Source organism: Raphanus sativus, chromosome 6, assembly GCF_000801105.2.
Source record: "Raphanus sativus cultivar WK10039 chromosome 6, ASM80110v3, whole genome shotgun sequence".
In the NCBI taxonomy this organism is placed as follows: domain Eukaryota; kingdom Viridiplantae; phylum Streptophyta; class Magnoliopsida; order Brassicales; family Brassicaceae; genus Raphanus; species Raphanus sativus.
In genome coordinates this window covers 15,532,435-15,558,807 of record NC_079516.1, presented here as the reverse complement: position 1 = coordinate 15,558,807, position 26,373 = coordinate 15,532,435, and the positions used below count along the sequence as shown (strand labels likewise).

Below are 26,373 nucleotides of genomic sequence, written 5' to 3'. Positions count from 1 at the left end.
ACTGAACAGAGGAAAATGACTGTTTCTTCTTATATAGCAAACGTGTTCCTCAAGAATTTCACAAATAAAATGGCATACTAGAAACAATACCACAATCAACCTTCTTCAGGGTGAGAAATATAATTCCTGTTCTTGTTTAGGCTGAAACAAATTCTCAAAAAACATGTTGACTGGGAATTAAGTTAAGACAGAGTATAGTATGCAATAACTCAAGTTTTCTTTTCATTAGCTTTGTATTTTGTTGTGTTTTATGAGGCAGTTGTTGCTTTGTAGGCCCTGCAACATTAACTGAAGATGGTTGATGATTAGCTGAACATGGCTGTTTCTTCTATTGTAAGCTCCAATCTGCTCCAGCAGGGTTTATTTTCAGTTATCTTCTTCCATAGACTCAGTTGAGGGAGAGTTTAGTTTGTGCTCTCACCTGTTCTCATTCAACTACACGTACAAGGCTTTGATCTTTAACAGAGGAGAATCGTCCCATGATCACAAATATAAAAGGGCTTTGACCTTTATCTTCTTCAATGTTCCATCAAATCATAGTTTTGGTTTTTTTTTTTGAGGTTTTTCCTTAACCACAAGGTTTTTATTAAAAACAAACCAAAACCTGAAACCACTTCCTTGGATTCAATCCTTAAACCTCAACACTTCCATTCAATGCATCTATCATCCATCGAAAGCCTTATGTACTCTCTATGTGCAAAACGTTCCCACTCTGTCAGCGCATGGTTCTCACACTCCTGTTTCCGTTTTTGACATTTTTTTGAAATGTTATAAGATCCCCCCTCCACCCAGCAAGTTTAAATATCAGACGAAAAGTACCCGAGGAATAAGCAATAGATCATGTGTTTCAAATGCCATAGATTTGTTAAGGTTAAACAGCATGTTGAAGACGTCTCCAGAGAGCTTGGAGCACTTCAGGTCACGCAGGGTTATATAGCTTTCTTTCTGCGCAAGGAAACAAGAAACAATCGTACATATATAACAAAATATGCAAGAGTCAGAAACAAATACTAGAATGGCTTGAGCATATAATAACCACAATATCATGAGACATAATTGTTTCAACCTCTGGTCCAATCATATCAATAATCTGGCACAAGACATCCTCAAAAAGAATAGCCTCCTCCTCCTCCATGCACTCCTTCCAACGCATCTGCTCCTCATAAAAGAATAGCATCTCATCTCTTGTAAGAATCCCATTCCCATCCAAGTCTACGCACTTAAACCTGGTGCAACATGTATCATTATGTCACAGATCAAAATGCTATCTCTCTGGATCCTTGCGTCAACAGCTTACCAGTATTCTAGGCTAGACACTGACGATTTATCTTCTTCCGCAAGTATGAAATAGACAAAATCCTCATACCCCATCTTCCCTTCAACTTTGCTAGTGAACTTCCTAGCAACCTAGAGTAGGAAAGCCAATTGCATTATCAGTAAAGAGAACTAATAACTTGGAACGATGAAGGACATAATAAGTCTTGAAAGGACCAAGGTCTTTAAGACAAAAACCTGGGAGAATATTCTGTCGACAATCCGTAAAGTTAGAGCATGGTTTCCATATCTCATAAGATCTTCTTTGTCAATCAGGAGATCATGATCTGTATCCAGCTCACAGAACTTGCAGTATATGACATAGAAATGCTCATATGAGAAGTACCTAATAGAAAAATTTTGATGTCAAATCCTACTAAATATATATATACAAGAATAGTTCAGATGAACTCTTTTTTTTTTGTTCAGTACCTCAACACTTTGTTGATGTTTTCTTCTTGGTCAGCATGAATCATTGCACCAATTAAGTTTCCACGTCTAAGCTCCCTATATGTAAGTCGACCACTTCCAGATCTATTTATGTAGTAAAATATTCTGTAGATGACAGTTTCAGCTGGTCCAGCAAATTAATTGAAAGTGTATCAGACCAACTTGCAAGTCATAAGAATATATCTAAGACAACAAAAACAAATTTACCTTATATAAAACATCTCAAATGCATATAGAGCAATGCCATGTTATTATCTTGACACATTAATTATCAAAACTATCTTTGTTATCTAGTAATGTCATTGATTTAGTAAATATCTGATATATTTAGATAAGACATATCATTCTAGGCAGAACAGACTTATGGTAGCTAAACATCTACTTGGAAGAATAATTTCTACAACTAAACAACATACTCAAGCAACACCAAGAGGTAAAAGAAAGCATGAGATAAAATTGGATACTACGGACCATATCTTTCTTGGAACTCAGGTTTGGTTTGCAGGAACGCTAGGCCAGGATGTGTAGCCAACAGTTCTTTAAGTAGTGGTTTGAAATCATCCTGCCAGAAATTGACAAATGCAAACATAAGAACAAGGAGATTGGTAGATTGACTATACAATCATGAATGAGTGAATCTTGCCAATCAAGAGAATATTTACCTTAATAAGGAAATTATGATTGTGCTGTTTTAGTATCTTAAAGACTTGTGTGGCTGTATCCACTGTCAACATGTTGCCGTTAACCCAATAATTAATGAATGCTTCTCTGCATACTCAAACACTAAAAGACTGTTACTGGGTTGTACAATACTCATGAACAAGTGGCAACTTATGTGCATATAAACACACACACACACCTGGTAACAAAACCTGTATTATTGAAATCGATCTTCCTGAAAAGTAAAGCGGAGAAGAAAGATGGGAGCTTGCAGATTTCTATGGTGATTAATTTGAACTCTGAGTATGAAAAAATGAGTATTAGAGTTAACAAGACAACCAGTGTGAGTGTTACCTTTTAATATTACTATGACTAGTTTACCTTGTATCTGAAGTCCATCCAAGTGACCATAGAAAAAATGGTTGATACTAAACATACATTGCTCTTTCATCTCGATTGGTGGTGGGCGACCATTTTGAAAATAAAACTGCAGCCAGTGGTGTTTCTACTCCATAAGTGAGCCCAAATATAATAAGGCACTTGTTAAATTTTTTTTTTTTGCAGAAGTAGTTGAGAGAACCTGAGGCAATGGCTCTTTAACAGGCTCCTTGGTTACTTTTAATGAGGAACTGAAGTTAGAAGGGGCAGGTCTCTGTTTCTTCTTACGTGGTGAACCACAAGTCCTCGGGTAAAGCCCCTCAGGAAACATAGATGGTATGGTGGCAGAACTTGAAGCAGATGCACTTGCAGTTACAACATTCAAAGGAGCTCCTCCAGCCATGGCATCAAGAAGCAATGATGCAATCTAAGAAAACAGAGCAAAACAAAGTTTAAACTTTCAGGTACACCAAATCCTCGACAAATCCAAGGCAGTAAAGTCAAAGAAATGAAGTAAGAGCAGAGTTGAGATAGAGTTCAAGAAGAGAGAAACGTCAGAAATGGAAATATACCTGTTTGAGGGGGAAGAGAAAGACACTTGGTCAAGGAGCTTCAGCGTGAATCCTGGTTCAGAGATAAGCACAGAGGAAGACATATCTCTTGTAGCTGCAACAAATCCGCATCAAGGCAAGGCAAGCCATGCCGAGAAGGAAGATTAGATGTGGACAAGAAGGAAACCGAATCCAGCTGCTATTGAAGTGTTGCGAAGCTACACATTTTCAACAACAACATGGAATCAGATTGCCGAGTAAGGAGGAGTGTTAAAGTGGTCGAGGTCACGACAATGTTCTTCTTGACAGAGATCCGGAGATTCTTCATTAAAATAATATCTGGTTGACCAGAAAAGGTAAGTAGAGTTAGGTCTCCACCCAATTTATTCAATTACATCACTCAGGTTTTTTGTTGTTTAGGTACACAAAATGTTTTGGATCATTAAATTTTTTTTCAGATATTTGAAACTAATATCCAACATCAAAAGATCCGGATGTGTACTACATAGTACATACTAATTGAGCCATCTCCTCCACAATTTCAGTATAGCAACGATTGGGCTATTAATGAAAATAAAATGACATACAAGAATTTAAGCATGCCTTCTTTAGTTCTTAAGTAACTTTTTATTTTGAGATGCCTATGTTCTTCTCAGCTGTTAAGCATCATGAGATCCAAGCTCCTGAGTTAATGAAAGTAACATCCTTTAGCAACAAAAAAGTTGACATAAAAGAACATAAACCATACTTTGGAGTATTTTAAGATGGGGCTCGATACGATTTGAGCTTAGCCAAAGAAAAAATAAAACACCAACCAATTGATTAAAAGAACATTAACATTCCTGAATGGAAAAGTACCATAGAAACTAGAAACTCTGTAAAACATGCAGTCTGCATCGCTTGCTGTTTGTAATAATAATAAATAAAATGGAAAAAACTTGTCTATATATAACAACAGCTAACTGAAAAGGAAAACACCAGTTTCCCGATTTCAAACCTGCATTCCCAATTGCGAAGCAGATATATAAATACTCTTCTTTCTCTTTCTTTCGTTTCACTACAGCAAGTTCCCAACATCTTTTCTCAACTGCATGATTAAAACAACATATAAGTTTTTTTTTTTGCTTTTTCCTTCTCTTATCCATCCCACTAATTCTAGTTTCTGTTGCTTCTAAGACTAAATGATTGTTCATTATCAACATAACGGGTCTATAGCAAAGAGGACAGTGAATACATGGGGAGGTTACCTTTACGAACTCAGAAGGGAGCCTCCAATGACTCATCCCAAACCTCAGCACTTCCATTGGAAGCATCTTCAACATCTTCTTCCATTGAAAGCCTTATGTACTCTCTATGTGCAAAACGATCCCACTCTGTCAATGTAGGGTTTTCACGTTCCTGTTTCCATTTGTCATTTTTCATAAGAGAACCGCAGCACCAAGAAAGCAGTAATGTTAAAAAAAAAAAATCAGACAAGACGTACCTGGCGAATGAGGAACGGATCCCGTGTTTCAAATGCCATAAACTTATTAAGATTAAAAAGGATGTTGAAGACGTTTCCAGAGAGTTTGGAGCCTTTCAGGTCACTCAGGGTTATATAGCTTTCCTCCTGTGGAAAAAGCAACAAGAAACAATGAAACACAAACAATCAAATTGTGAGAGTCGGTGAAGATGACTATAAACATCAGAGCTATGTCTTAAGAACATGATATCAAATAATAACATGAGACATATTGTTCACCTCTGGTCCGATCATATCAATTATCTGGCATAGGATATCCTCGAAAAGAACAGCCTCTTGCGCCATACACTCCATTCGATGCAACTGCTCCTCATAGAAGAACTGCATCTCATTTCGCGTAATAATCCCATTCCCATCCAAGTCTACGCACTTAAACCTGGTACGATACATCATTATGTCAGATCAAAATGATATCTGTCTGGCACCTTTGGATCCTTACGGCACAGCTTACCAGTATTCTAGGCTCGGCTCTGACGATTTATCTTCTTCCGCGAGAATAAAATAGACAAAATCCTCATACCCCATTTTCCCTTCAATTTTGCTAGTAAACTTCCTAGCAACCTGAGTAGAAATTAATGCATCCATCATGAGAGTCGTCTTAATAAAATTTTGCAGCTAAGAAGAATGCAAAAAGATTTAGATGAAACCTGGGAGAATACTCTGTCGACAATCCGGTAAGTTAGAGCATGGTTGCCATATTTCATAAGGTTTTCTTTGTCAATCAGGAAATCATGATCTGAATCCAGCTCCCAGAACTTGCAGTATATGACATAGAAATGCTCATACGAAAAGTACCTGGTTTTCAAAGTAAATAGAAAAGTGTTGATGCCAAAACAAGAGCCAAAAAATCTACAAGTTGCAGCTCCGCGCAGCTCAAAGCTTGATTCAATATTAACAGCAACATAACAGACTTGTTTTGTCAGTACCTCAACACTTTGTTGATATCTTCTTCTTCGTCAGCATGAAGCATAGCATCAATTAAATTTCCTCGTTTAAGCTCCCTAAATGTAAGTCGCCCATTTCCAGATCTATTTATGTAGTAAAAGATTCTGTAGGTAACAGTTTCAGCTGGCCCATAAAAAAAAAACCGTATTAGAAAGCCGTATTTTCCAACAGCAACAAATGCAAAAGAATGTGGCTTCTAGACAGTGTTAAAACTCAAAGTGTCCTTGCAGCCTCATGACCACAATTCACGTTAATAAGCTAAAAAAGATTTAGCACTTAAGGAAAAGTATCCGCTTGTCATCATTATTTGGAAATGAGATGAAATAGGAAACTGACTAAAGCGCAACTGAAGTTAAGACCTAACCGTATCTTTCTTGAAATTCAGGTGTGCCTTGCAAAAACTCTAGTCCAGGATGCGTTGCTAAAAGTTCTTTAAGTAGTGGCTTAAAATCCTCCTGTGGATGAAAATGCAAACAGATGAGAAAAGATGTTGGAGAAAGGCATTGACTACAATTACTGAATAAGTCAATCAAAAGAAATTACCTTGACAATGAAGTTTTGATTTTGCTGCTTTAGTATCTTAAATATTTGGGTCGTCATATCCATTATCAACATGTTCCCGTTTACCCAATAATCAATAAATGCTTCTCTGCATAAACGAGAAAAAAGTCACTGTAAGAGCCTATTATAATTGGTTGTACAACATTTTCCTCCCAAAACTCAATGAAACGCGGATATAAAATGAGAAGCAAATTCAAGCTTGAATCACACTCCAAATATCAGATTCCTTAGTACACAGAACATAAAAAGGCACACACCTAGTAACAAAACCTGTACTATTGACATCGATCTTCCTGAAAAGTGAGGTGGAGAAGAATGATGGGAGCTTGCAGATTTCTCTGGTGACTAATTTGAATTCTGAGTATTGAAAAGGGTTAAAAGTTAATAAGGTATGTCCGTATATATTGCACTTCATATATTAAAAACAAAAAGAACTCATGATTCTGTTACCTTGTATTTGCAGTCCATCCATATGGCCATAGAAAAAGTGGTTGACTCTAAACATACATTGATCTTTGATCTCAGTTGGAGGTGGGGGACCATTTTGAAAATAAAACTACACCCATCATAAATAAATGACTCCGTTAGAACACAAAAAAAAACGGAAGTAGGAAAAAAGGATGCACATTCAAAACCTGAGGTATGGACTCTTTAACAGGCTCGTTGAGCACTTTAAGAGGAGAGCCTAAATTAGAAGGAGCCCTCTGCTTCATCGTGCGCGGTGAACCGCAGCTTCTAGGTGAAAGTGGAGGAGCACTTCCGGCTGGGAACATGGAAGGTAAAGAATTGGTGGTGCCAGGACCAGAACCAGATGCACTTCCAGGAACATTCAAAGGAGCCCCAGACATTGCATCTTGAAGCAATGATGCAACCTATAAAAAATAAGGAAAGAGAGAATAGTTCAGTGAAAAAAAACTTGTTTACAATAATAATTCTACTATTTTAGGAGAAGCAAAAGGCATGAAGAGAAGAGAAGCAAAGAGTCTATTTGATAACAAATCTGCTCTACACAAAAAAAAAAGAAAAGAAAACCTAAGCATCGTCTTCCACAATTCCTATCTATCCAAATAGGACAATTCCTATTTAAGAGAGCATAACGCAGGAATCAAAATCAAACAGTCACTTTGATAACAAATCTACTCCACACAGAAACCAAAGCATCTTCTTCATAAGGAAAGACAATAGCTCCGGATTAAAGATTCTCGTCTTCCAAAACTCATATACAATCCAAATAGGCAACAAACAAAGTGCAGTAAAGCATCGTCTCCCACAATTCCTATCTATCTATCCAATATGCAATTCCTAATTAAGAGAAGCATAACGCACAAAGAAATCAAAATCAAACAGTCACTCTGATAACAAATCTACTCTACACAGAAACCTAAGCATCCTAGGTTTAAAGATTCACGTCTTCCACAACTCATAAGCAACAAACAAAGCGCACTGAGGCATCATTTTCCAAAATACCTATCTATCCAATACGCAATTCCTATGAAAGAGAAAGCTTAACGCATGAATAAATCAGAAAAATCAAAACAGTCACTTCGATAACAAATCTACTCCACACAAAAACCTAAACATCTTCTTCCTAAGGAAAGACTACTTCGCATACACCAATAAGCTAATCAAAATCAAACAGTCACTTTAATAACAAATCTGCTCCACACAGAAACCTAAGCATCTTCCTATCTATCCAATAAGCTAATCGAAATCACACAGTCACTTCGATAACAAAATCTACTCTACACAGAAACCTAAGCATCTTCCCGTCTTCTTCCAAAACTCATATCAATCCAATTAGGCAAACAAAACAAAAGCGAAGTGGAACCACAAGGCAAAACGAAATTGACCTGTCGATTAGCTTCGGGGAGAGAAAGCCACTGATCGAAGAGCTTCTGGGTGAAATCGGGTCTCGATTTGAGGACGAAGGTAGACATCTCAGGGAGCTGGAGTAAATCGGCATCGAGAGAAGCCATGTCGTCGTCGACCATACTCATAACTGAATCGCATCAACAGCGAAGTGATGGTGGTGGAAGAAACCCTAGATCTCCTCTCTCTGTCTCTCTCTCTCTTTTAAAGATGGGGGAAATGAAAAGAGAATCTGTTTCCTTCCATTTTAACTCTCCGATTTAAGATAGAAAGTCAGGCAAAAAAAAAGTATTATTTTATTTAATTTTTGACTTATGAATTAACACAGAGGAAAAGAATCTGATTCCTTCCATTTTCTCCGATTTGTAACTATATATCCAATATCTAGTCTGGATTTGTTTTAGATTCTGTTGATTATATTTCAAATTCAAATATTTCAATGTATATCCAAATACACTGGATATTGGAATTCACTTATAATATTCTACTATATATTAATTGAGATATCACTTAATATATAAAATTTCAGAAAATTGTTTTAATTTGATTGGACGAAGATTTTTTCACTTTTCCATTTATTTTAATCAAAAGAGAAAAATAATTTAAAAGCCAATAAATATCACTTATCAAATATCTATCACAAATGACATACAATAATTATTTATAAAATTAAAGAAAATGTATATAATCTATCATCAACTATTTTCTAACAATCAAAATATTTATAAATTTTATACAGATTTTTAAATAATAATTTATGGGAACTGATACAATGACTTTACCATTTTGTATAATTTTTTGATATCTTTTAACGTTTTCTAAAATTATATATTATTTAAAATTATTTGTAAAATTTATAAAATAACTTTTAAATAGTTCAAACGGTATTTCAAGGTCGGTGGTCGGATTGGTGAGTGGGAATAGAGCTTCTTAGCTCTAGCGGTGGCTCCAGCTCCGGAAGACGATGCAGAGGCATATATATTTTTTCTTTTATAAAATTTGAAATGAAACAATGATATCTATTTCCCTCTAAATATCTCATTATTTTCTTCAAAATTTACAAACTCTTATATGAAAATTAAATTATCATTTAGTTATTAATTACATATTTATCTAGATAATATAGTTTTAAGAAAATTTCTCTTATATGATAGTTTTCATTTCATTAATTCTGATGAAATACCATGATTTAATGGACACCAATTTCTTTACTGGTAAGAGCTGATATCTATTCAAAGTTTTTTAACGTTTTTATATTTATATATTTACATTTATATTATATTTATATATTTACATTTAAACATCTGACATTAAACAATTTCATTATTTTTATGTTTTATTGGTCAAATAATGGATGTTGGTAAGTTTACAACAGTTAACACATTCATATATGAAACTTAATTTATGTTTATATTTTCATATTTTTAGTATGATTATGCAAAATCAATGTATTATGAATAAACTATGAATGATATTTATTATTTTTTTTGTAAATTTTAACATAATTTAAAAGGACTAAAGAGAGTAGCTCCGAGTAAATTAAAAATCATAAGCTTCAATGTTATATGAGATATTAAATTAATTTTAATTTTTAAAAATTAAACATATGTCTAATTTTGCTATAGTTGTCAATAAATATATTTTAGTTAATTGCACTTATTTTTCAAAATAACAAATTGGTTATATATGTAAAAACTGATTTTCTATAATATATAAAAATAAAAGTTTATACATAAATTTCTTTATAAGGAAATTTTACTTTGCTAAAAATATAATATACATATTGTTCATAAAAATTATCTGCGAAATCGCGGACAAACACATGGTTAATTTGGAGTGTGAAGTCAAGTTTTTCAATAACTTTTATTGAATTTTAATCTTTATAATATCCTTTAGATCAGAATTTTTTTTAATAACTTGTTTGAATTTTTTTACAGTTTAAAAAAAAATGAATTTCTTTTTACAATAACTTTTCAATTACAATGTTTGATTTTTTTTTTACAGTTTAAAACGAGTATAGATTCAAGATTCCGACTATGATTTGATTTAGATCTCAGTTCCGTTAGTCAACCAAATAATAAAATGTAAATATTAACTTTAGAAGTTTAGTTGATTTAAAAAGAACAATAAATTTAATGATGCATTTTATTATTTTTTTCAAATGTTGTATTATTGGATTGGATATAGTAATCACTTTTTGTAGAATAATTAAAATTATAGTTTTATTCATTTATTAATTTTTAAATATTTATGTTATTAATTTATGAAAATCCACTGTAAAAAGCATACAACCAATTTTATGTTTTAAGTTGAGATTTTTAAAATATATCATTTATCTATTAAATATATAAGTCAATACTAGATTTTGATCCGCCTTTAGAGGGCGGATATATTTTTTGTTTTAGTTTTTTTTATTATTTCAAGAAATTTAATTTTTAAATACAACCATAAAACTATAATCATAATTTAAAATAAGTTTGGGCTACAAAATTTTTGTACAAAAACCCGTGAAAACTGAAATGGTAATCCAAAATGCTTAAAATACATGAGATCTTTAAAATATTTTGGGGGTTTTAAAGATAAGTAATTTTAAGTTAAATTAGGGTACTTTTCATGTACTATAAATTTATATGTCATTTGTTGTTTTCATTTTTGAATTTTCAAAATTATAAGGTACATTTTATTTTGTAGAATTTTATATGATTTAAACGGATAGAAAAGCCAAACTAAATCCATATAAATATGAAGTGAAACAAACTTTATAAATATATAAATGAAATTTAAATCACTACTTCCAAAAATTTGAAATCTGAATAGACTTAAACCAAAATCTCATCACATAACTAAACTTCATATTTCATTAATAACAAATATTGCAATATCACCCGCTTAAAAGATTTGGGAGTCAACTATATATTTAAGCGGATAAAAATAAGAATGATATGTTTTAATAACACAAACAATATTTTGATACATGCTTGAAAGCGCGTGATATTTTATGATGTAAAATTTCATTAATAAGTTTATAATTTTTTTTGTTAAATGGTAAGGATTTTGAGCTATTAAAAATATTTGTGTATTTAAATCAGCAGTCTTAAATCCAATTCGGATATGTGGTTGAACCTATAACCCAATGATTCGATATGTAATCCGGTTTGAGTTTCAAAAAATATAGATCAATTAAAAACTTGATAAAAACCACAAAAACCGTTAAAACCAGAGGCTGCATGTTGAATCTACGGGTGATCGATATATAGTCCAATTTTATATAAATTTTTGTTTAAAATTAAAAATTTAGTTTCAATGTTTGAATTAGATATTTAAATAATTATTAATTTTGATATTATTGTATCTTCTTATTATATTTCGTAACTCTAACTTGTTATAAAATTGTTTAAATTATATTTTATGTGAAATGAAAAATAAACAATTTAAATTTTAAAATTTACTATATTTTTAAACATGTTTTTTCTTTTATTTTTGATATTGATATATTTATATCATTTTACAAAAATATATATAAAATATTACTGATTCGTCCTTCTATTAAATTAGAAATATGACATATTGATATATAAATTTAGTCTAAATATTTTAATACAATTACTTAAATTTTTTACTGATCACAACACACCAATATGAAAATTATTTTTTTGTCTAATTTTTATGAGCCATCGACTGCTTCGTTTGACTCTTAACCCTTTCTTATCTATTTCTCAGACACACACATGATCAAACTCTTAGAGACAGCTTTTCTCAGTTGGGATAAACCTTCACCAATACCGTGAGAGTCTGAGAAAAACGTGTCCCAACATCTTCTTCGCATTCTCCTCTCGCTTCTTTTCATAGTTTTTCCTAATCCCATTTCCGCCGCTCCAATTATCCATAAATTCACAGAACCCCCACAGTTTTACAATTCTGCTGACTGCCCCATAATCGATCCCGGAGCTGACGACGATGACTTGTCGACCAAGCCAATATTCTGATCTCGTCGAGCTGTCCACGTGGCCATAAAACTCGACGCCGCCTACATTCGCGGCTCAGTCGCCGCCGCCCTCTCCGTCCTCCAACACTCCTCTTGCCTTGAAAACGTCATCTTCTACTTCGTAGCCTCTGCTTTCACCGACGCATCGTCTGTACGGTCCACCGTATCTGCCTCGTTCAGAGTCTACGTCTTCAACGTCTCCACCGTGATTTTCTGAGTTCCAAGCCACCTCACTTCTCCCAAAGGACAAAAACAAATCTCGGGAATGTATCTCATAATAGAAGTAACAGATCAAGCAAATAATTTGTGTAATCAATGAGTAAGAGAAAAAACATTACGAAAAAGAAGAAGGAAATCAAATCTTACAAATATAGAGAGGATATACATAGCTTATAAGGCCGTATGTGTAGTCATGGCAGAAACGTAACGCTTGCAATTTATGGAGAACATTCAAATTCTAAATTTTTAATCAGGAAACAACAAAAAATCCAAGCTTTGTTAAGATCTTAACAAATATATTCTTTTGTTAGTTACACAATTGAAGGGGAACGATTTTTTAAAATAAATTGGCATTGCATTAAAAGAAAATTTAGAAAATACATAGTTTAATAAAAATCATAGCTTAAAAATATACTAGTGGCAAAATCTTGTAAATACTGTTGAAACAGAAGGACACCTCAAAAAAGAGCCTTATGTTTTAATAGTATAGATTTTGATTACTAGATCATATCCAATGGTTTCCTTCAATTTTTTCTTCAAACTAAAGTAAACTCAAAATGAATGTGATTTGCTACAATGGTTCTTTCATTTTTTTTTGTCAGCATGGTTCTTTTATTTTCTTTTTCAGTTTTTAATATATTCAATATTAAATTTTTATTTATTACAAATAACACATTTTATATTATAGAAATTAAAATTGTTTTTATTTATTTCAAAATTTTAAATTTCAAACTAAAAATAAAAAATACTATTTATTATATTATTAAAATTATACAATCACATACAATAATACAATAGTAGAGTTTTATTTAGAAAAAGTATTAATATATTCTCCTATGCATAATCAATCAAACATGTTATATGTTGTGTTAGGTTTGTAAGTGTTTTTAATTTGTATTAGTTATGTATTTTTATGTTAAATTTTATTATTTATTTATATCATTATTAAATTATAAGTTATAAAAAGTTTAATCAGTATATATATTTAGATAAACGTTTTTAAAAATAGTATGTTGTGTATATTTATGCATAAACAAAGTTTTTCATAAAATTAGGGATCATTATATCATTATGCAAAATAAAGTTCAACATCAAAAATGAGTTTGTCAACAGTGTTCTCTCAAATACTATGTAATACTATTTATTTTCATTATTTCTTTCAAAATCATCTATTATTAAAAAGATTTTTAATTTTCTTATATTTTCCCTCTTTTTAATGCATCATTGGAGATTTACTTATACAATATATATCATCTTAAACTACGAGATTAGACAACCATTTTTTTTAATTAAATAAATTATGGTTATATTTTTTATTTTTTCGTTTAAATTTAATGCTTTATATTTTTCACACAGGATACAAAATCAGCTTATATTTTATCATTTTTTGTTAATCAAAAATCTTATTAGATTTTCTCTTAACAATTATGATATAAAATAATTCAATTTTTTGTTAATCAAAAATTGTTTCAGTTTTCTTCATACACAAAGAATCAAAAGGTTCATAAAAGCATTGATTTTTATTAATTTTATTTGTATTTTAAAAATCCAAAACATATGAATAGAAAAATGCATTAAAATTTTTAAACCATTATCAAATTATTATAAAATGCTTTGAAAACTATATTATCTATGTGTTAAACTATTTTTTTTTTTTGCAAAATCGATTAAATTCTTCAATTGTTTTCGAGGATATATTAGTCCTTTGCCACAATTAAAAAGAAAAAATACAGAGATGCAGTACCCGAAGAGATTGGAGAAAGTTTTAACAAAAACGAGTGGTATTGCTCTGTTCTGTTCATTTTCCTCATCATCTCGTCTCCTTGTCTATAAATAACAATAACACACACGATTTCTCTCCCTCCCTCCTCCTTCCCCTAAAGTCCTCACATTTATCTCTTCTTCACCGGTCTCGAAGCTTTCTCAGGGTAACTGATCTAACCCCGGTTTGGTTTTCTGATTTGGTTAATATTCGAAATTGTGAGATTTTGATATCTTCTGGGAAGTATAGACTTCCAATCTGATATTTTTATTAATATAAAGATTGTACATTTAGCCATTTGCATGAGATCTGAATGTTCCAGACTTGTTGGATTTGCTTTTATCCCTTCTCATTTTGATCCAGACATTACAAAGTTCAACTCTTTCTTGTTCTGTCTTACTAGCTTTTGTTTTTTTTTGCCTCAATTTTGATTCAGACATTACAAATTTTAAGTCTTTACTGTTCCGTCTTACTAGATTTTTGTTTTTGTCTCTTCTTACTTTTGATTCAGACATTACAAAGTTTAAGTCTTTACTGTTCTGTCTTACTAGATTTTTGTTTTTATCTCTTCTCCTTTTGATCCAGACATTACAAAGTTCAAGTCTTTATTGTTCTGTCTTAGTAGATTTTTTTTTGTTTTTGTCTCAATTCTTATTTTTGATTCTGACATTAAAAAGTTCAAGTCTTTACTGTTCTGACTGACTAGTATCTGTGTGTTTTCATTGCTACAGAATGGCGACAACCACCAATGGAAGTACTGACTACGGTGCCTACACATACAAGGACCTCTCAAGAGAACTCTACTGGCCTTCTCAGAAACTCAAGATATCAATCACCGGCGCTGGAGGTTTCATAGCTTCCCACATCGCTCGCCGTCTGAAGCACGAGGGCCATTACGTCATCGCTTCCGACTGGAAGAAGAACGAGCACATGACCGAAGACATGTTCTGCGATGAGTTCCACCTCGTTGATCTCAGGGTCATGGGGAATTGCCTCAAGGTTACCGATGGTGTTGATCACGTCTTTAACTTGGCTGCTGACATGGGTGGCATGGGTTTCATCCAGTCCAACCACTCGGTGATCATGTATAATAATACCATGATTAGTTTTAATATGATCGAGGCTGCTAGGATCAATGGGATTAAGAGGTAAAGGGTTGAGTTTTTTTTTTGAGTTTTTTTATGTAAAAAGAGTTAAAAAGATTGGAACTTTTTGATGTGGGTTTTCAGGTTCTTCTATGCTTCTAGTGCATGTATTTATCCGGAGTTCAAGCAGCTGGAGACTACTAATGTGAGCCTCAAGGAGTCAGATGCCTGGCCTGCAGAGGTTTGTCTCACCCTGATGAGGATTCTCATTCTTTTTTTTTTTTTTGAATAACTAGGAGGCTCAAACCATTTTAAATTCACTTTCTTTTGGAGAGGAGACCCTTCCCTACGGGTTTGAACCTGTGACCTCTTAGACACCTATTAGATAATCTAAGAGTTTTAGCCATTAGGTCAACTCCTTGTTGGTGATGATGTTTATCATTCATATGAAGAGTCTTTAATAATTGATGTTTTAGATTTTAGTTTTAGTTTTGTATTTGAAAGATTGATGTTGTAGAGTATAATTAATGCATTTGTTTCTTAAACAAAAACATAAATTAGAATGTAAAAATATGGATGGTGAAATTTTATTGGAAAAATAAATAATAAAGAATAAAATATATTTAATTTTGTGTGAAAAGCTTAAAACATCAATTATTCATATACAAATGAAGATGATATGCAATGATTTATAATGTTATATATAGCCTCAAGATGCTTATGGTTTGGAGAAACTTGCAACGGAGGAGCTGTGCAAGCATTACAACAAAGACTTTGGGATCGAGTGCCGCATTGGAAGGTTCCATAACATTTACGGTCCTTTTGGAACATGGAAAGGTAATAATACAAGACAAAATAAAACAGTTTCCAGGAACTGTTCTTTGTGTTTAATATTTGTTTAACTTCCAGGTGGAAGAGAGAAGGCTCCAGCTGCTTTCTGCAGAAAGGCTCTTACCTCCACGGATAGGTTTGAGATGTGGGGAGACGGGCTTCAAACTCGTTCTTTTACATTCATTGATGAGTGTGTTGAAGGTGTACTCAGGTAGAGGGATTAGCTCTATATTAGAAAATGATATCATTGTTGTGTTAATCTTCCAAGTCATGGTTGTGTTTTTAGGTTGACAAAATCAGATTTCCGTGAGCCTGTGAACATAGGAAGCGATGAGATGGTGAGCATGAATGAGATGGCTGAGATGGTTCTGAGCTTTGAGGAGAAGAAGCTACCGATTCACCACATTCCAGGACCAGAAGGTGTTCGTGGCCGTAACTCGGACAACAATCTGATCAAAGAGAAGCTTGGTTGGGCTCCAACGATGAGATTGAAGGTACCAATTACATTCTAAGTAGCTCAAAGTTTAGATGAGAGTTTGACATGTAATGTGTGACTTGGTTTTGGTGGTGGTGGATCAGGAGGGGCTTAGAATAACTTACTTCTGGATAAAGGAACAGATTGAGAAAGAGAAGGCCAAAGGCAGTGATGTGTCGCTTTATGGATCATCAAAAGTGGTTGGGACTCAAGCACCGGTTCAGCTCGGCTCACTCCGAGCTGCTGATGGAAAAGAGTAGATGGATGATGGAGAATATGGCCTTGATCAATATATAATTAAGGTCAGGAGAATGTTTAGTTATACCTTTAAGTAAGCTTTCCTACTATTATATTAAAAAAAAAGCAATAAGTGTTTTGAATTTGAGTGTCCTCTTTTGCTAATGATCTTGCTTGTTTTATAATTATTTTTTGGGGTTGAAAATGTTGTTCCGGTTAAGTTAAATTATACTATGTATAAGTATTATTGTGGTCCTGACACAATATGTTAAGTTGATGTTGTGGTACCAGGAATCTAGTGGCCGAGTTCTTATATTTTCTTACATCTTATCCAATATTTATTATATGTCTTTACAACATGATTACAGATTCCTCACCGTTCTTTTTCTGCCCACCACTTCTTCCTCCAGTTCCCCAGCCAAAACAATCGCACGTTACTATCCTCGTTGATTAAAATATTTTAATATCCCACACTGACTAAGAGTAAGATTTTAACTAGGGAAAGCTTGTGACAAAAAAAAAACTAGGGAAAGCCACATGGCACTCTCCTTTCGAACTAGCTTCTGTGGAATGTTCTTTCTGGAAGGTGTATTCGGATTTTGATTATAGGTCTATCCTGATTCCTGACATAACTTCGTATATACATCAAAAGATTTCAAAAAGTTACCAAGCGGCAAGCATCTTCTTTCCGTCTATAGAATATATTTTATCATCCCTACTCGACAACAATTTCAATCAGACCAAATGGCAGACAATGTGGGGGTGTGGGTTCGAGCAGCTTCTCAAAGAGTCGAAGACTGTTTTGAAACGTGTCTTGCTCCTTTGTCAACGGAAGTCTGGCTCTCTTCCTACACATTGTAATATTCAACGGTGCTATAGATGTCCTTATGAGCCTCATAACTCATAAAAGCCCATGAATAAAACACTAAATGTTACTACAACTACATGAACAAAATATGTAAAATCGGTCCATCACTAGCATGATCATCTACTTTATCAAGGAACTAAGGATTATGTACAATTACATTCCAATTGCAGTTTAACCAAAGTCATACGTGCAATTTGTTTTACTCCGGATATTCAAATGAGTCATAGATATAAGAATATGTCAAAGCGAATCTCCTATATACTTGGATTGTTAGATAATATCCCTACAATAGAGGAACCGATACTGAACTATCTTGTATATATACATTGTATCTTGTACATTGATAATCAAGGAAATACATAAGATTTCATGGTATCAGAGCTACAAGCTTAGATCTATATCTGCATAGGAGAGCTTAGATTTCAAATCCACCGGTGTACTGATAGGAGATTCGCTTTGACATATTCTTATAATAGATCTATATCCACACCAGACTATGAATATTTGGAAAGTCCAGACATTGTGGACCAAGAAGATATTGCTCGTGTAAAAGCATGCACAAATATATCATGTGGTTCTAAATGAAGGAAACCAGCGAGGGCCCATGAAGTCTTGTTGCTTGAAAAGTGGAGGAGCCTATTATATCCAAATTGAATGAGCCGTCACTTTTCATGTTGGCCCATTTTACACATCTCGACAAAGAGGTTTCGCACAAGTGCACCATATATGCAACAATCAAAATGGACCCACGGAAATGCAACTTGATTTATGATATATTCTTATCCAAAAATGATATCTTGAGTACATTCCCCTAATTTAACTTAACTAAAAAACTATATCTTATGTCGCTCTCAGGTCTCTCCTTATTTGTAGAAATGCAAATGGGAATATTAAATTGACCCACGAAAACAACGACGGCGACTATATACTAATATAAATCTTCGTAAGACGCCTATCAACTTCCTATATTTAATAAAATACCCCTATTGCCACGTCAGTCTTACTTGGATTTGACCCCAAAAAGCGTTGGAAAAATATTATTTAATCCAATAAGACAAAAAATATTCACTACGTGTAAGTCCATGATAGAATCAACGATATTACTTACAGCCTCTCAAAGTCTTATTTTTGTTTATCATCTGTCCGAAGTATAGGTTTTGATTAAAATAACCCAGTACCGTCCAATTCCAAAATGTGGATTCAGATCTTTAAAAAGTTGGTATGTGTTGGGGTAGGAGAAAATGAAAAAATTAATATTCAATAACAATTTTAATCAATATTTAATATTCAACTATTGTTGTTGTTGTGAAACATAAAATTCTAATTACATTTGACTATGTAAATTAAAAATTCAAATTCAACAATTAAATAAAGTTGATGTTACTTATCGATCAATCAACGCTAAGGAGATTATTCTATACAAATGAATTTTGAGTACACTTTAGTTAAAATTATAACTTAATGATTTTAGATTTTTGTTTATAAACAGTCATACCTAAACGTATTTTCTATGCTATTGATTCAAAGATCATGTGCATTTTCGCATAGTAAGTAACACGAACTCTTGAGTCTTTTTCTCCGTAGTTACAGTTAGAAAAATAGGACTTTATAGAAAGAATCAAAAGTTCTTGCCTTCTTGGTGTGAATGAGAATACACAAACGTTGTCGGGGACTTGGGGGCAATATGGTAATAAAACACATCTTTCTACAAAAAAAAAATAATAATGAAAGAACTGAAAAGAACATATTAATGCAAAAGACTGACCAATCGGATAAGAAGAAAACTTTTGTAGAGAGAAGAAAAAGAACAAAAGTTTGAAACCAAGAAAATGTCTGGTAACCATCTCTGGTCGGAGCTGGCCGCGAAAGAGAGAAACGGGATGAACCGTAGTGACTCCGAGTGGGCATTGCAACGCTTCATACAAGAGTCAGAAGCTGGAGAAGTGTATGGCGTTTCCGTCTCTGGACCTCCTTCTCCTCCTCCGAGTGTTCCTGTGGATTCCGAGGAATACAGAGAGTTCCTTAAGAGTAAACTCAACTTAGCTTGTGCTGCTGTCGCCATGAAAAGAGTAACAAACTAAGCTTATTTTGAATTGAGTCTTGGCATCTATAGAATATGATTTGATTCTATGAACTTTATATTTTTCTTCTTTTTAAGTCTATGAACAATTTCAAAAGAAAAATATAAAGTTTTTTTAAATATAAAGTTTTTTAGTCTATGAACAATTTCAAAGGAAAAATATAAAGTTTTTTTTTCAAAAAAAAACTTTATATTTTTCTTTTGAATTTTTTTTTGTATTGGAAGAAGAAAGGATAAAAACTTTGCTAAAATCTTCCCCTGTGACTTTACACTTCTTTTTTTTTGATAATTAAGATGATGTGTTGATAAAAAAATATGAAGTTGATGTGTTACTATGTGAAAATTGATAGGGAGCTTTCATCAAACCACAAGATACCTCTGGTAGATCTGAGAATGGTGGAGCTTATACATCCACTGCTTCAGAACAAGGCTCTCTACCTTCTTCCAAAGGTTTTTTTTTTTAATTGCTCAAACAGTTAGTTATCTAATGTTTTCTGTTTCCCTATGTGATGAGCCCTTTAAAATGCTAATGGAACCAATCTGTATGGTTTTTCATTTTGCAGCTACACCAGTGGTGAGCAGTGCCATAACAAGTGGTTCTGAGCTCTCTGGTGATGAAGAAGAAGCTGATGGTGAAACTAATATGAACCCCACCAATGTTAAGCGTGTCAAAAGGTATATATATATATCCTTTATTGGATTAATATCTACTATTGCCTCCCAGAAGACAAAATCTTACTTGAAACATGAACATTGTGTTTTGTTTATCTGTTGTGATTACAGGATGCTCTCTAACAGGGAATCAGCTAGACGATCCAGAAGAAGAAAGCAAGCACACCTGAGCGAGCTTGAGACACAAGTATGTTAACCTTTGCCTCATTTGTTTCTTTCTTTTTTGACCTTTCTCATCTCACTTGTCTTTGTTTTTTTTTTGTTCTTCTCTCTCTGGTAGGTTTCACAGCTGCGTGTGGAGAATTCAAACCTCATGAAGGGTCTCACTGACGTAACTCAGACATTCAATGACGCAGCTGTAGAGAACAGAGTTCTCAAAGCAAATATTGAGACACTACGAGCAAAAGTAAAAATCCATTTTCAGAGCAACCCTAAAACTCATTTAACATACCATAATAGACTGGTAAAACATTTTTTTCTTGTAGGTGAAAATGGCTGAGGAGACAGTGAAGAGACTCACAGGGTTGAACCCAATGTTCCACACCATGCCGCAGGTTTCAACCGTCTCTAATCCTTCAGAGACGACGTCAGATTCTCTAGACACAAGCGTCCAAGTAACCACACCGGAGATCAGCTCAGGCAACAAAAGCAAGGCCTTGATTGGGTGCAAAATGAACAGAACAGAGTCGATGCGTAGAGTTGCGAGTTTGGAACATCTGCAGAAACGTATTCGCAGCGTTGGGGATCAGTAAGCTTGTGAATAAAAGGAACTTGGTCTGTAACATATTGTCACAAGAGAGAGATAACTAGACATAATATGTGTCAGTAAAGATGTCTGTTTTGTAGCCCTTGTGAATTGCTTAGTTATCTCTACTTCTGTTCTCTTCTGTCTTATACTCTCATGTTCAATTTATCTCCGACATAAGCCATATCTTGTAAATACAAACAAGCTAACAAAAAATATCAAACTCGTGCTTCATCCATATTATCCAGTGTATGATGCTGAGGTAGTGCTAACATTATTTGATTTGATTTTTAGTAAATTTGTAGATGATCTTTAAGTGAAATTAGAATTTACTATGATTTTTGCTAAAGAAAAGAGTTAGCAAAATATATCAAACTCATGCTTCATCCATATTATCCAATCCACAATTTCTACTCTTGTTCAAGGAAGCAGAGTAGTCTTTCCCTATAAGAATTGGGAAGCTCTTCTTCTTAAGAAGAGAGAAAGATTTGCAAAACATTTGATAGCAGATGAACCTAAAATAAAGATTGCACAAACATATAGAAAATGTTACTCTGATTAAGAGCAAGGAAATAAAAAAAGAGTACAGAGAGCTCTGCCTTAAACTAAAAACATGGTGGAACTGAGACAAGCAAAAGTACAAAAAATTCTCATGACACTCCCAAGATCCTGTTCTGGATATTACAGTTCCAAATCTGTAGCACAAAGAGTCATATTTGTCTTACAGGATTTTTATTCACTGAGCTAGCTTCTGTCTCTTTATCCTCTCTAGCGCACCCAGAGCCTTGCCTGCACCGTCTTCCTCAGCTTCTTTGCCGTCTTCCTCTCTCTTTCTGGCAAGTCCTCCAAACACAGCAGCAGGGACTTCTTTCTGAGCAATCTCTACATTGTCTTCTCCATCAGACTCCTCTTCATCACTCTCATCCGGAAGCTCGATATCTTCCCCATTCCCAGTCACAGGTTTCCCTGCATTCTCACCCGACTGTGCGATGACTCCTGCGCTCACAAACCCAACTCTTCTTCCACCATCTTTTGATGTAACCGTGGTAGACATTGGAGCCATCAGCTGCCTCTCCAGAGCTGCCATTTCATCAAAACCCGCTTTCTTCAGCTCGTCTTTCGCCTCCTCCACATCTATCTTGTCCTTTAGCATCATGTTCTCCGGTAGAATGAAATGAGTCTGAAACAAAAGTATCAAATACGGTCAGGTTGATTCCTTGAGAGCTGAAAATAAGTAATAGGAGAAAGATAAGAGAGCAAACCTGACTGTAACTAGCGGAGACACTTCTCTTGATCCTAAGCATCTCTCTATACGTGTCTTCATTCCCATGAAGCACCTCAAACTCGTGCCAGTTGTTCCAGAAGTCCGGGTCCGATCTTGGATCAGCATACTGAGAGGCATACTTGTACACTGCACGAGAACGGTCGATCTCTCCCAGACTCCTCTCCAGCTCTGCAAATTTAATGCACATGATCTTCACATCCTTGTGTGGAAGACCAGATTCTATCGCTTGCTCATATATCTCCCTCGTTCTTGGAACACCAAATATCTCTGCTGCTCGGGAAATGTATATCTCATACATCTCCAGCCTCTGCCCTTCTGGAACCTTTTTGGTGGCTTCTTCGTAGACTTTCATGGCTCGCTTGGCCAGACCATAATCCTCTTCTAGCTTGGCGTATTGTAGGTATAAGGTCCTCACAGCATCTGATGGAGCCTGAAAGATAGATAAAGAGAAGTTAGATCAAATACAAAACAGCCTTTTAACCCAATGTTTCTAAAATATAAATAAATATTAAATGTAAAACATTAAACATAATCTAGTTTTTGTTCTTTATGGATTTCTGATAGTTTTAATGGTTTTTATTATCTAATTTAATAACTTTGAGGTCTAATCGAATCAGTTATAGAACCAACCCGGCTAAGTGATTCAGTTCATGGTTCCAATCATCAGGTCCGGTTTTGAGAACAGTGTTATAACCATAAAGAAAGTGTAGAACAAAAAGATTAACTTACCATTGAGACAGCATGCTCAAACAACTCTCTGGCCCGCTCCAGCTTTGCCTTTCCATATCTCTTGACAAACTTTGTAAGGTAAGTAACCCATATGTCTTTCACATGAGGATACTTGAATATCTTGACACCTCTCTCATACACCTTGAACGCATCTTCAAAGTACTTATTCTCCTCGAGAAGGTAAGCGTAGTTCAAAATGATCTGAGGCGTAGCTATCCTCAGATCCAATATCTTCTCATAGACAGCTCTCGTCGACTCCAAGGTTCCAAGACTCTCCTCCAAATCAACGTAAAAGGACCAGAGCCTCAAGGACCTGTGCAGCTTCATCTGAACCGGCTCGTTCCCATCGGCAGCCACTCTCCTTTTGACTTCTACCGTCGGCACAGCTGTAGCACGCCTCATCAGCTCTAAGGCTCCTTTGAAATTCTTGTGCCTCAGCTCCATCTCAGCCCACTCACACCACACGCTGGCGAGATGGTCCACTGTTTTGTAGTTCACCTGAACCGCCTTGTCAAGAATCACTCGAGTATTGACTAGGTCTTTGTGGTGTTCATACAATTTAGCAAAAGCAACCCATAACGTATGAGGCTTCCCAAGCGCTTTCATAGGATCCACAGTCCTCACCGCCTCTGTATACGTGAGAATCTGCTTCGCTGCGTCTCCCTCAAAGATTTTAACCCTGCGGTGCCACTGCTCAACGTTGTGTGGGTTCTGCCTAAGGAGCACACTGTTAGCTAACGCAGGTCTTCTGTTCATTAGCTCCTCCAAGCGAGCCAACCTCAGATCAACGTCGTTATCATCGTTAAGCCAAAACCTATTCAGTATCTTCCTCTGCAGCTCCTTCACCGACAGAGAGAAATTAAGCCTCACATCCTCCTCCTCCTCATCACCCTCCTCTTCCCCCTCATCTTCCTCATCACTCTCACTCATCATCTCCATCTTCTTAGCAACAGTACTCTCCTCAAACCTCGAATACACATCGAATATAACACTAAAGTCCCTCACAGTAACAACTTTCATCATCCCTTCCTCATAAACATCCCTAGCCTTCTCCAGCAAAGTCTTCCTAATATAATAATCCGCAAGAGAAGTCCACAGCATCCCAACCTCGTCAGTAAACTTCCTAATCCCTCCCCTTATAATAGCATCCACGTTAAGCCCCGAGATCTCATTAGCATGCCTCACGAGAATCTCACAAAGCTCCATCCACAGCTTATGCTTATTCTTCCCTTTAATAGAATAAAACATATCATCATTCAACACACCAGCAAGCCTCTCCGCCGCCTCCTGCCAACGAGACGACTTGACAAGAAACTCAATAAACTCCTCAATGTGAGAAGGATCATACATCAAGTACCTCCTGTAAACCCTAAGAGACGTCTCAATAGGCACACCCTCCTGCCCAACAAACACAAGATACGGCTCCCAAACCCTCTCGTGCTGCGTCACGGGCAAGGCGCATAGCGCACGGTCAAACGTCCTCCTCGTCCTCGTCACGAGCCTCTGAGAAGTAAGCGTCTGGAGGTACATGACCCAAACCCTAGGCATCTTGTGCATAGTCACGAGCCCACGCTCGAAGGTGTTGTTGAGGGAGTCGTAGTGAGGGTGAGTCACGGGGAGGTTCCTTACGATCTCGAGCCTCTCGCGGAGGTAAGCGTGCCAGAGCTTGTAGCTTCCGGGTAGGGCCTTGAGGGCTCTCTCGTAGATGACGAAGCGTTTCTTGAAAGGGGAGTCGGATTTGGAGATTAGGTAACGCCACCAGAGCTTTAGGCTGAAGGGGTTTCGGAGGATCTCTTCCTCGTAGACGAGATCTTCTTGCGATGGGTAGAGATCTTTGGAGATGGACGCCATGGCTGTTTAGATCTGCGATGGGAGGAAGATAAAGGTTGGGACTTTAGGGTTTGTTTAGTGAATTGAGGATGTAGAATGAGTTTAGGGAGGTTAACTAGTGGTGGGTAGGGAGTAATTTTCCACGGCGTGGTGGTTAGGAGTAGCAAAGCGACGGTGGAGTCGTTTTTTTTTCCCCCCGGCGTGAAGATTTTAGGGTTGAGGAGGAAAGGATTTGGATTTTTTTTCTTTGTTACAACTTATGAGCGAGTGTTATACATTTTATTTGTATTATTAAGTTGCCCCTATTCTTTTCTTTAGTTTCGTTTAAACCCCTAACGGTTTATCTTGCAATTTGGAGTCCAGCCCAAGTTGTTTCACGAAAGTTTTTTTTTTTATAACATCTTATCTTATTATTATCAAAATAAGTTGAAAAGAGTACATGAATCCAAACATACAACAAATACAATTTTAAGCATAACATAATAGAAAAGTAATAACACATGCTTATTATAGGCGTATACTAATAGCACGTGAGCAGTGCCGGTTCACTTGAGCATTGAGGCCGCCAAGCCCATGATATTAACTATTAAGGGTCCAATTTTTCAACTTTTAAAAGATTGTTTTTTGTTAAGAAAAACTGTTTTTAAGAACAAAAAATATGTGTATGTATTCGTAAGTAAAGAAAATCATAATCTAAATTTAATAATATTTTCTACAATGTATTTTTTTGGAAAATTATGCTAAAATTTTATAATATTTTCTACTAAAAAGAGGCCCAAACAAAATTAGCCAAGGCTCATGTTAGTTATGAAACGGCCCTGCCCGTGAGACTCTTCCCCAAGCTTATAAAACACCAATTATGTGTAGTCCAAGATGTATGATTAAAGGTATCATTTATGTAAATTAATCTTGCAATTTACTGGTATATTCAGCTTCGCTAGGAATACGTATCATTGTGTAAAGGCTTTACGAATTCAAATCATTAGCTAACCTAGAAAGTATTCCTAGCTTGGACTGTGTAGTGTGCTTAGAGCTGTCGTCACTGATCCTCACCGGAAGAAAGGAGAGAGATGTGATGAATGTTCTTCTGATCGGTGTGTCTATAATAGTGGAGCTTTTGTGATGATGTTGAACTGCATGTGTGGGTTGAATAGGAGTTATTTTGGATCTTAGTCACTGCACAATATGATACTTAAACCTCACTTTTTGTTACTTATTTCCCTTCCATTGCGACATCACTTAAGAAATTATTCATACACAAGTAAAATATACTGTAAAAAATTCGTATGAAGTCAATCAAAGGAGATTTAGGAAAAAATA

The 26,373-nt window shown here is 34.9% G+C and overlaps 4 protein-coding genes and 1 pseudogene across 4 annotated transcripts; 2 read left to right on the top strand and 3 right to left on the bottom strand.

Annotated features, from left to right (window-relative positions):
- Positions 1-112: 112 nt before the first annotated feature.
- On the bottom strand, positions 113-4,019 carry LOC108806468 (serine/threonine protein phosphatase 2A regulatory subunit B''beta-like; annotated as a pseudogene).
- A 130-nt stretch (positions 4,020-4,149) lies between these two features.
- On the bottom strand, positions 4,150-8,491 carry LOC108806467 (serine/threonine protein phosphatase 2A regulatory subunit B''beta-like). Its single transcript, XM_018578596.2, has 13 exons — positions 8,232-8,491; positions 7,017-7,253; positions 6,832-6,937; positions 6,639-6,738; positions 6,364-6,469; positions 6,185-6,275; positions 5,802-5,943; positions 5,523-5,670; positions 5,327-5,436; positions 5,095-5,251; positions 4,837-4,962; positions 4,601-4,751; positions 4,150-4,440 (listed from the first exon to the last, which is right to left on the bottom strand). The coding sequence occupies exons 1-12, from the start codon at positions 8,376-8,378 to the stop codon at positions 4,611-4,613; spliced, it is 1,611 nt and encodes a 536-aa protein (XP_018434098.1). The 5' UTR covers positions 8,379-8,491; the 3' UTR covers positions 4,150-4,440; positions 4,601-4,610.
- Positions 8,492-14,201: 5,710 nt separating this feature from the next.
- On the top strand, positions 14,202-17,169 carry LOC108836738 (GDP-mannose 3,5-epimerase-like). Its single transcript, XM_056988181.1, has 7 exons — positions 14,202-14,382; positions 14,948-15,364; positions 15,446-15,542; positions 16,009-16,138; positions 16,211-16,343; positions 16,419-16,626; positions 16,712-17,169. Exons 2-7 carry the CDS (start codon positions 14,949-14,951, stop codon positions 16,865-16,867), a joined length of 1,140 nt encoding a protein of 379 aa, XP_056844161.1. The 5' UTR covers positions 14,202-14,382; position 14,948; the 3' UTR covers positions 16,868-17,169.
- A 2,289-nt stretch (positions 17,170-19,458) lies between these two features.
- On the top strand, positions 19,459-21,395 carry LOC108836231 (basic leucine zipper 63). The gene is made up of 6 exons (XM_018609416.2): positions 19,459-19,781; positions 20,143-20,242; positions 20,356-20,467; positions 20,576-20,651; positions 20,745-20,870; positions 20,950-21,395. Exons 1-6 carry the CDS (start codon positions 19,542-19,544, stop codon positions 21,214-21,216), a joined length of 921 nt encoding a protein of 306 aa, XP_018464918.2. The 5' UTR covers positions 19,459-19,541; the 3' UTR covers positions 21,217-21,395.
- Positions 21,396-21,749: 354 nt separating this feature from the next.
- On the bottom strand, positions 21,750-25,304 carry LOC108836228 (uncharacterized). Its single transcript, XM_018609414.2, has 3 exons — positions 23,224-25,304; positions 22,472-22,924; positions 21,750-22,389 (listed from the first exon to the last, which is right to left on the bottom strand). The coding sequence occupies exons 1-3, from the start codon at positions 25,072-25,074 to the stop codon at positions 21,946-21,948; spliced, it is 2,748 nt and encodes a 915-aa protein (XP_018464916.2). The 5' UTR covers positions 25,075-25,304; the 3' UTR covers positions 21,750-21,945.
- Positions 25,305-26,373: the final 1,069 nt, after the last annotated feature.

Coding starts and splice junctions, on each gene's coding strand:
- LOC108836738 (XM_056988181.1), top strand. CDS start 14,949: ATGGCGACAACCACCAATGGAAGTACTGACTACGGTGCCTACACATAC. Junction 16,139..16,210: donor TCCTTTTGGAACATGGAAAG/GTAATAATACAA, acceptor TTTAACTTCCAG/GTGGAAGAGAGAAGGCTCCA. Junction 16,344..16,418: donor TGTGTTGAAGGTGTACTCAG/GTAGAGGGATTA, acceptor TTGTGTTTTTAG/GTTGACAAAATCAGATTTCC.
- LOC108836231 (XM_018609416.2), top strand. CDS start 19,542: ATGTCTGGTAACCATCTCTGGTCGGAGCTGGCCGCGAAAGAGAGAAAC. Junction 20,243..20,355: donor CTCTCTACCTTCTTCCAAAG/GTTTTTTTTTTT, acceptor TTCATTTTGCAG/CTACACCAGTGGTGAGCAGT. Junction 20,468..20,575: donor AATGTTAAGCGTGTCAAAAG/GTATATATATAT, acceptor TTGTGATTACAG/GATGCTCTCTAACAGGGAAT.
- LOC108836228 (XM_018609414.2), bottom strand. CDS start 25,074: ATGGCGTCCATCTCCAAAGATCTCTACCCATCGCAAGAAGATCTCGTC. Junction 22,925..23,223: donor TTGAGCATGCTGTCTCAATG/GTAAGTTAATCT, acceptor TCTATCTTTCAG/GCTCCATCAGATGCTGTGAG. Junction 22,390..22,471: donor TCTCCGCTAGTTACAGTCAG/GTTTGCTCTCTT, acceptor CTTTTGTTTCAG/ACTCATTTCATTCTACCGGA.
- LOC108806467 (XM_018578596.2), bottom strand. CDS start 8,378: ATGAGTATGGTCGACGACGACATGGCTTCTCTCGATGCCGATTTACTC. Junction 5,252..5,326: donor GAGCCGAGCCTAGAATACTG/GTAAGCTGTGCC, acceptor GTATCGTACCAG/GTTTAAGTGCGTAGACTTGG. Junction 4,963..5,094: donor TTGATATGATCGGACCAGAG/GTGAACAATATG, acceptor CTTTTTCCACAG/GAGGAAAGCTATATAACCCT.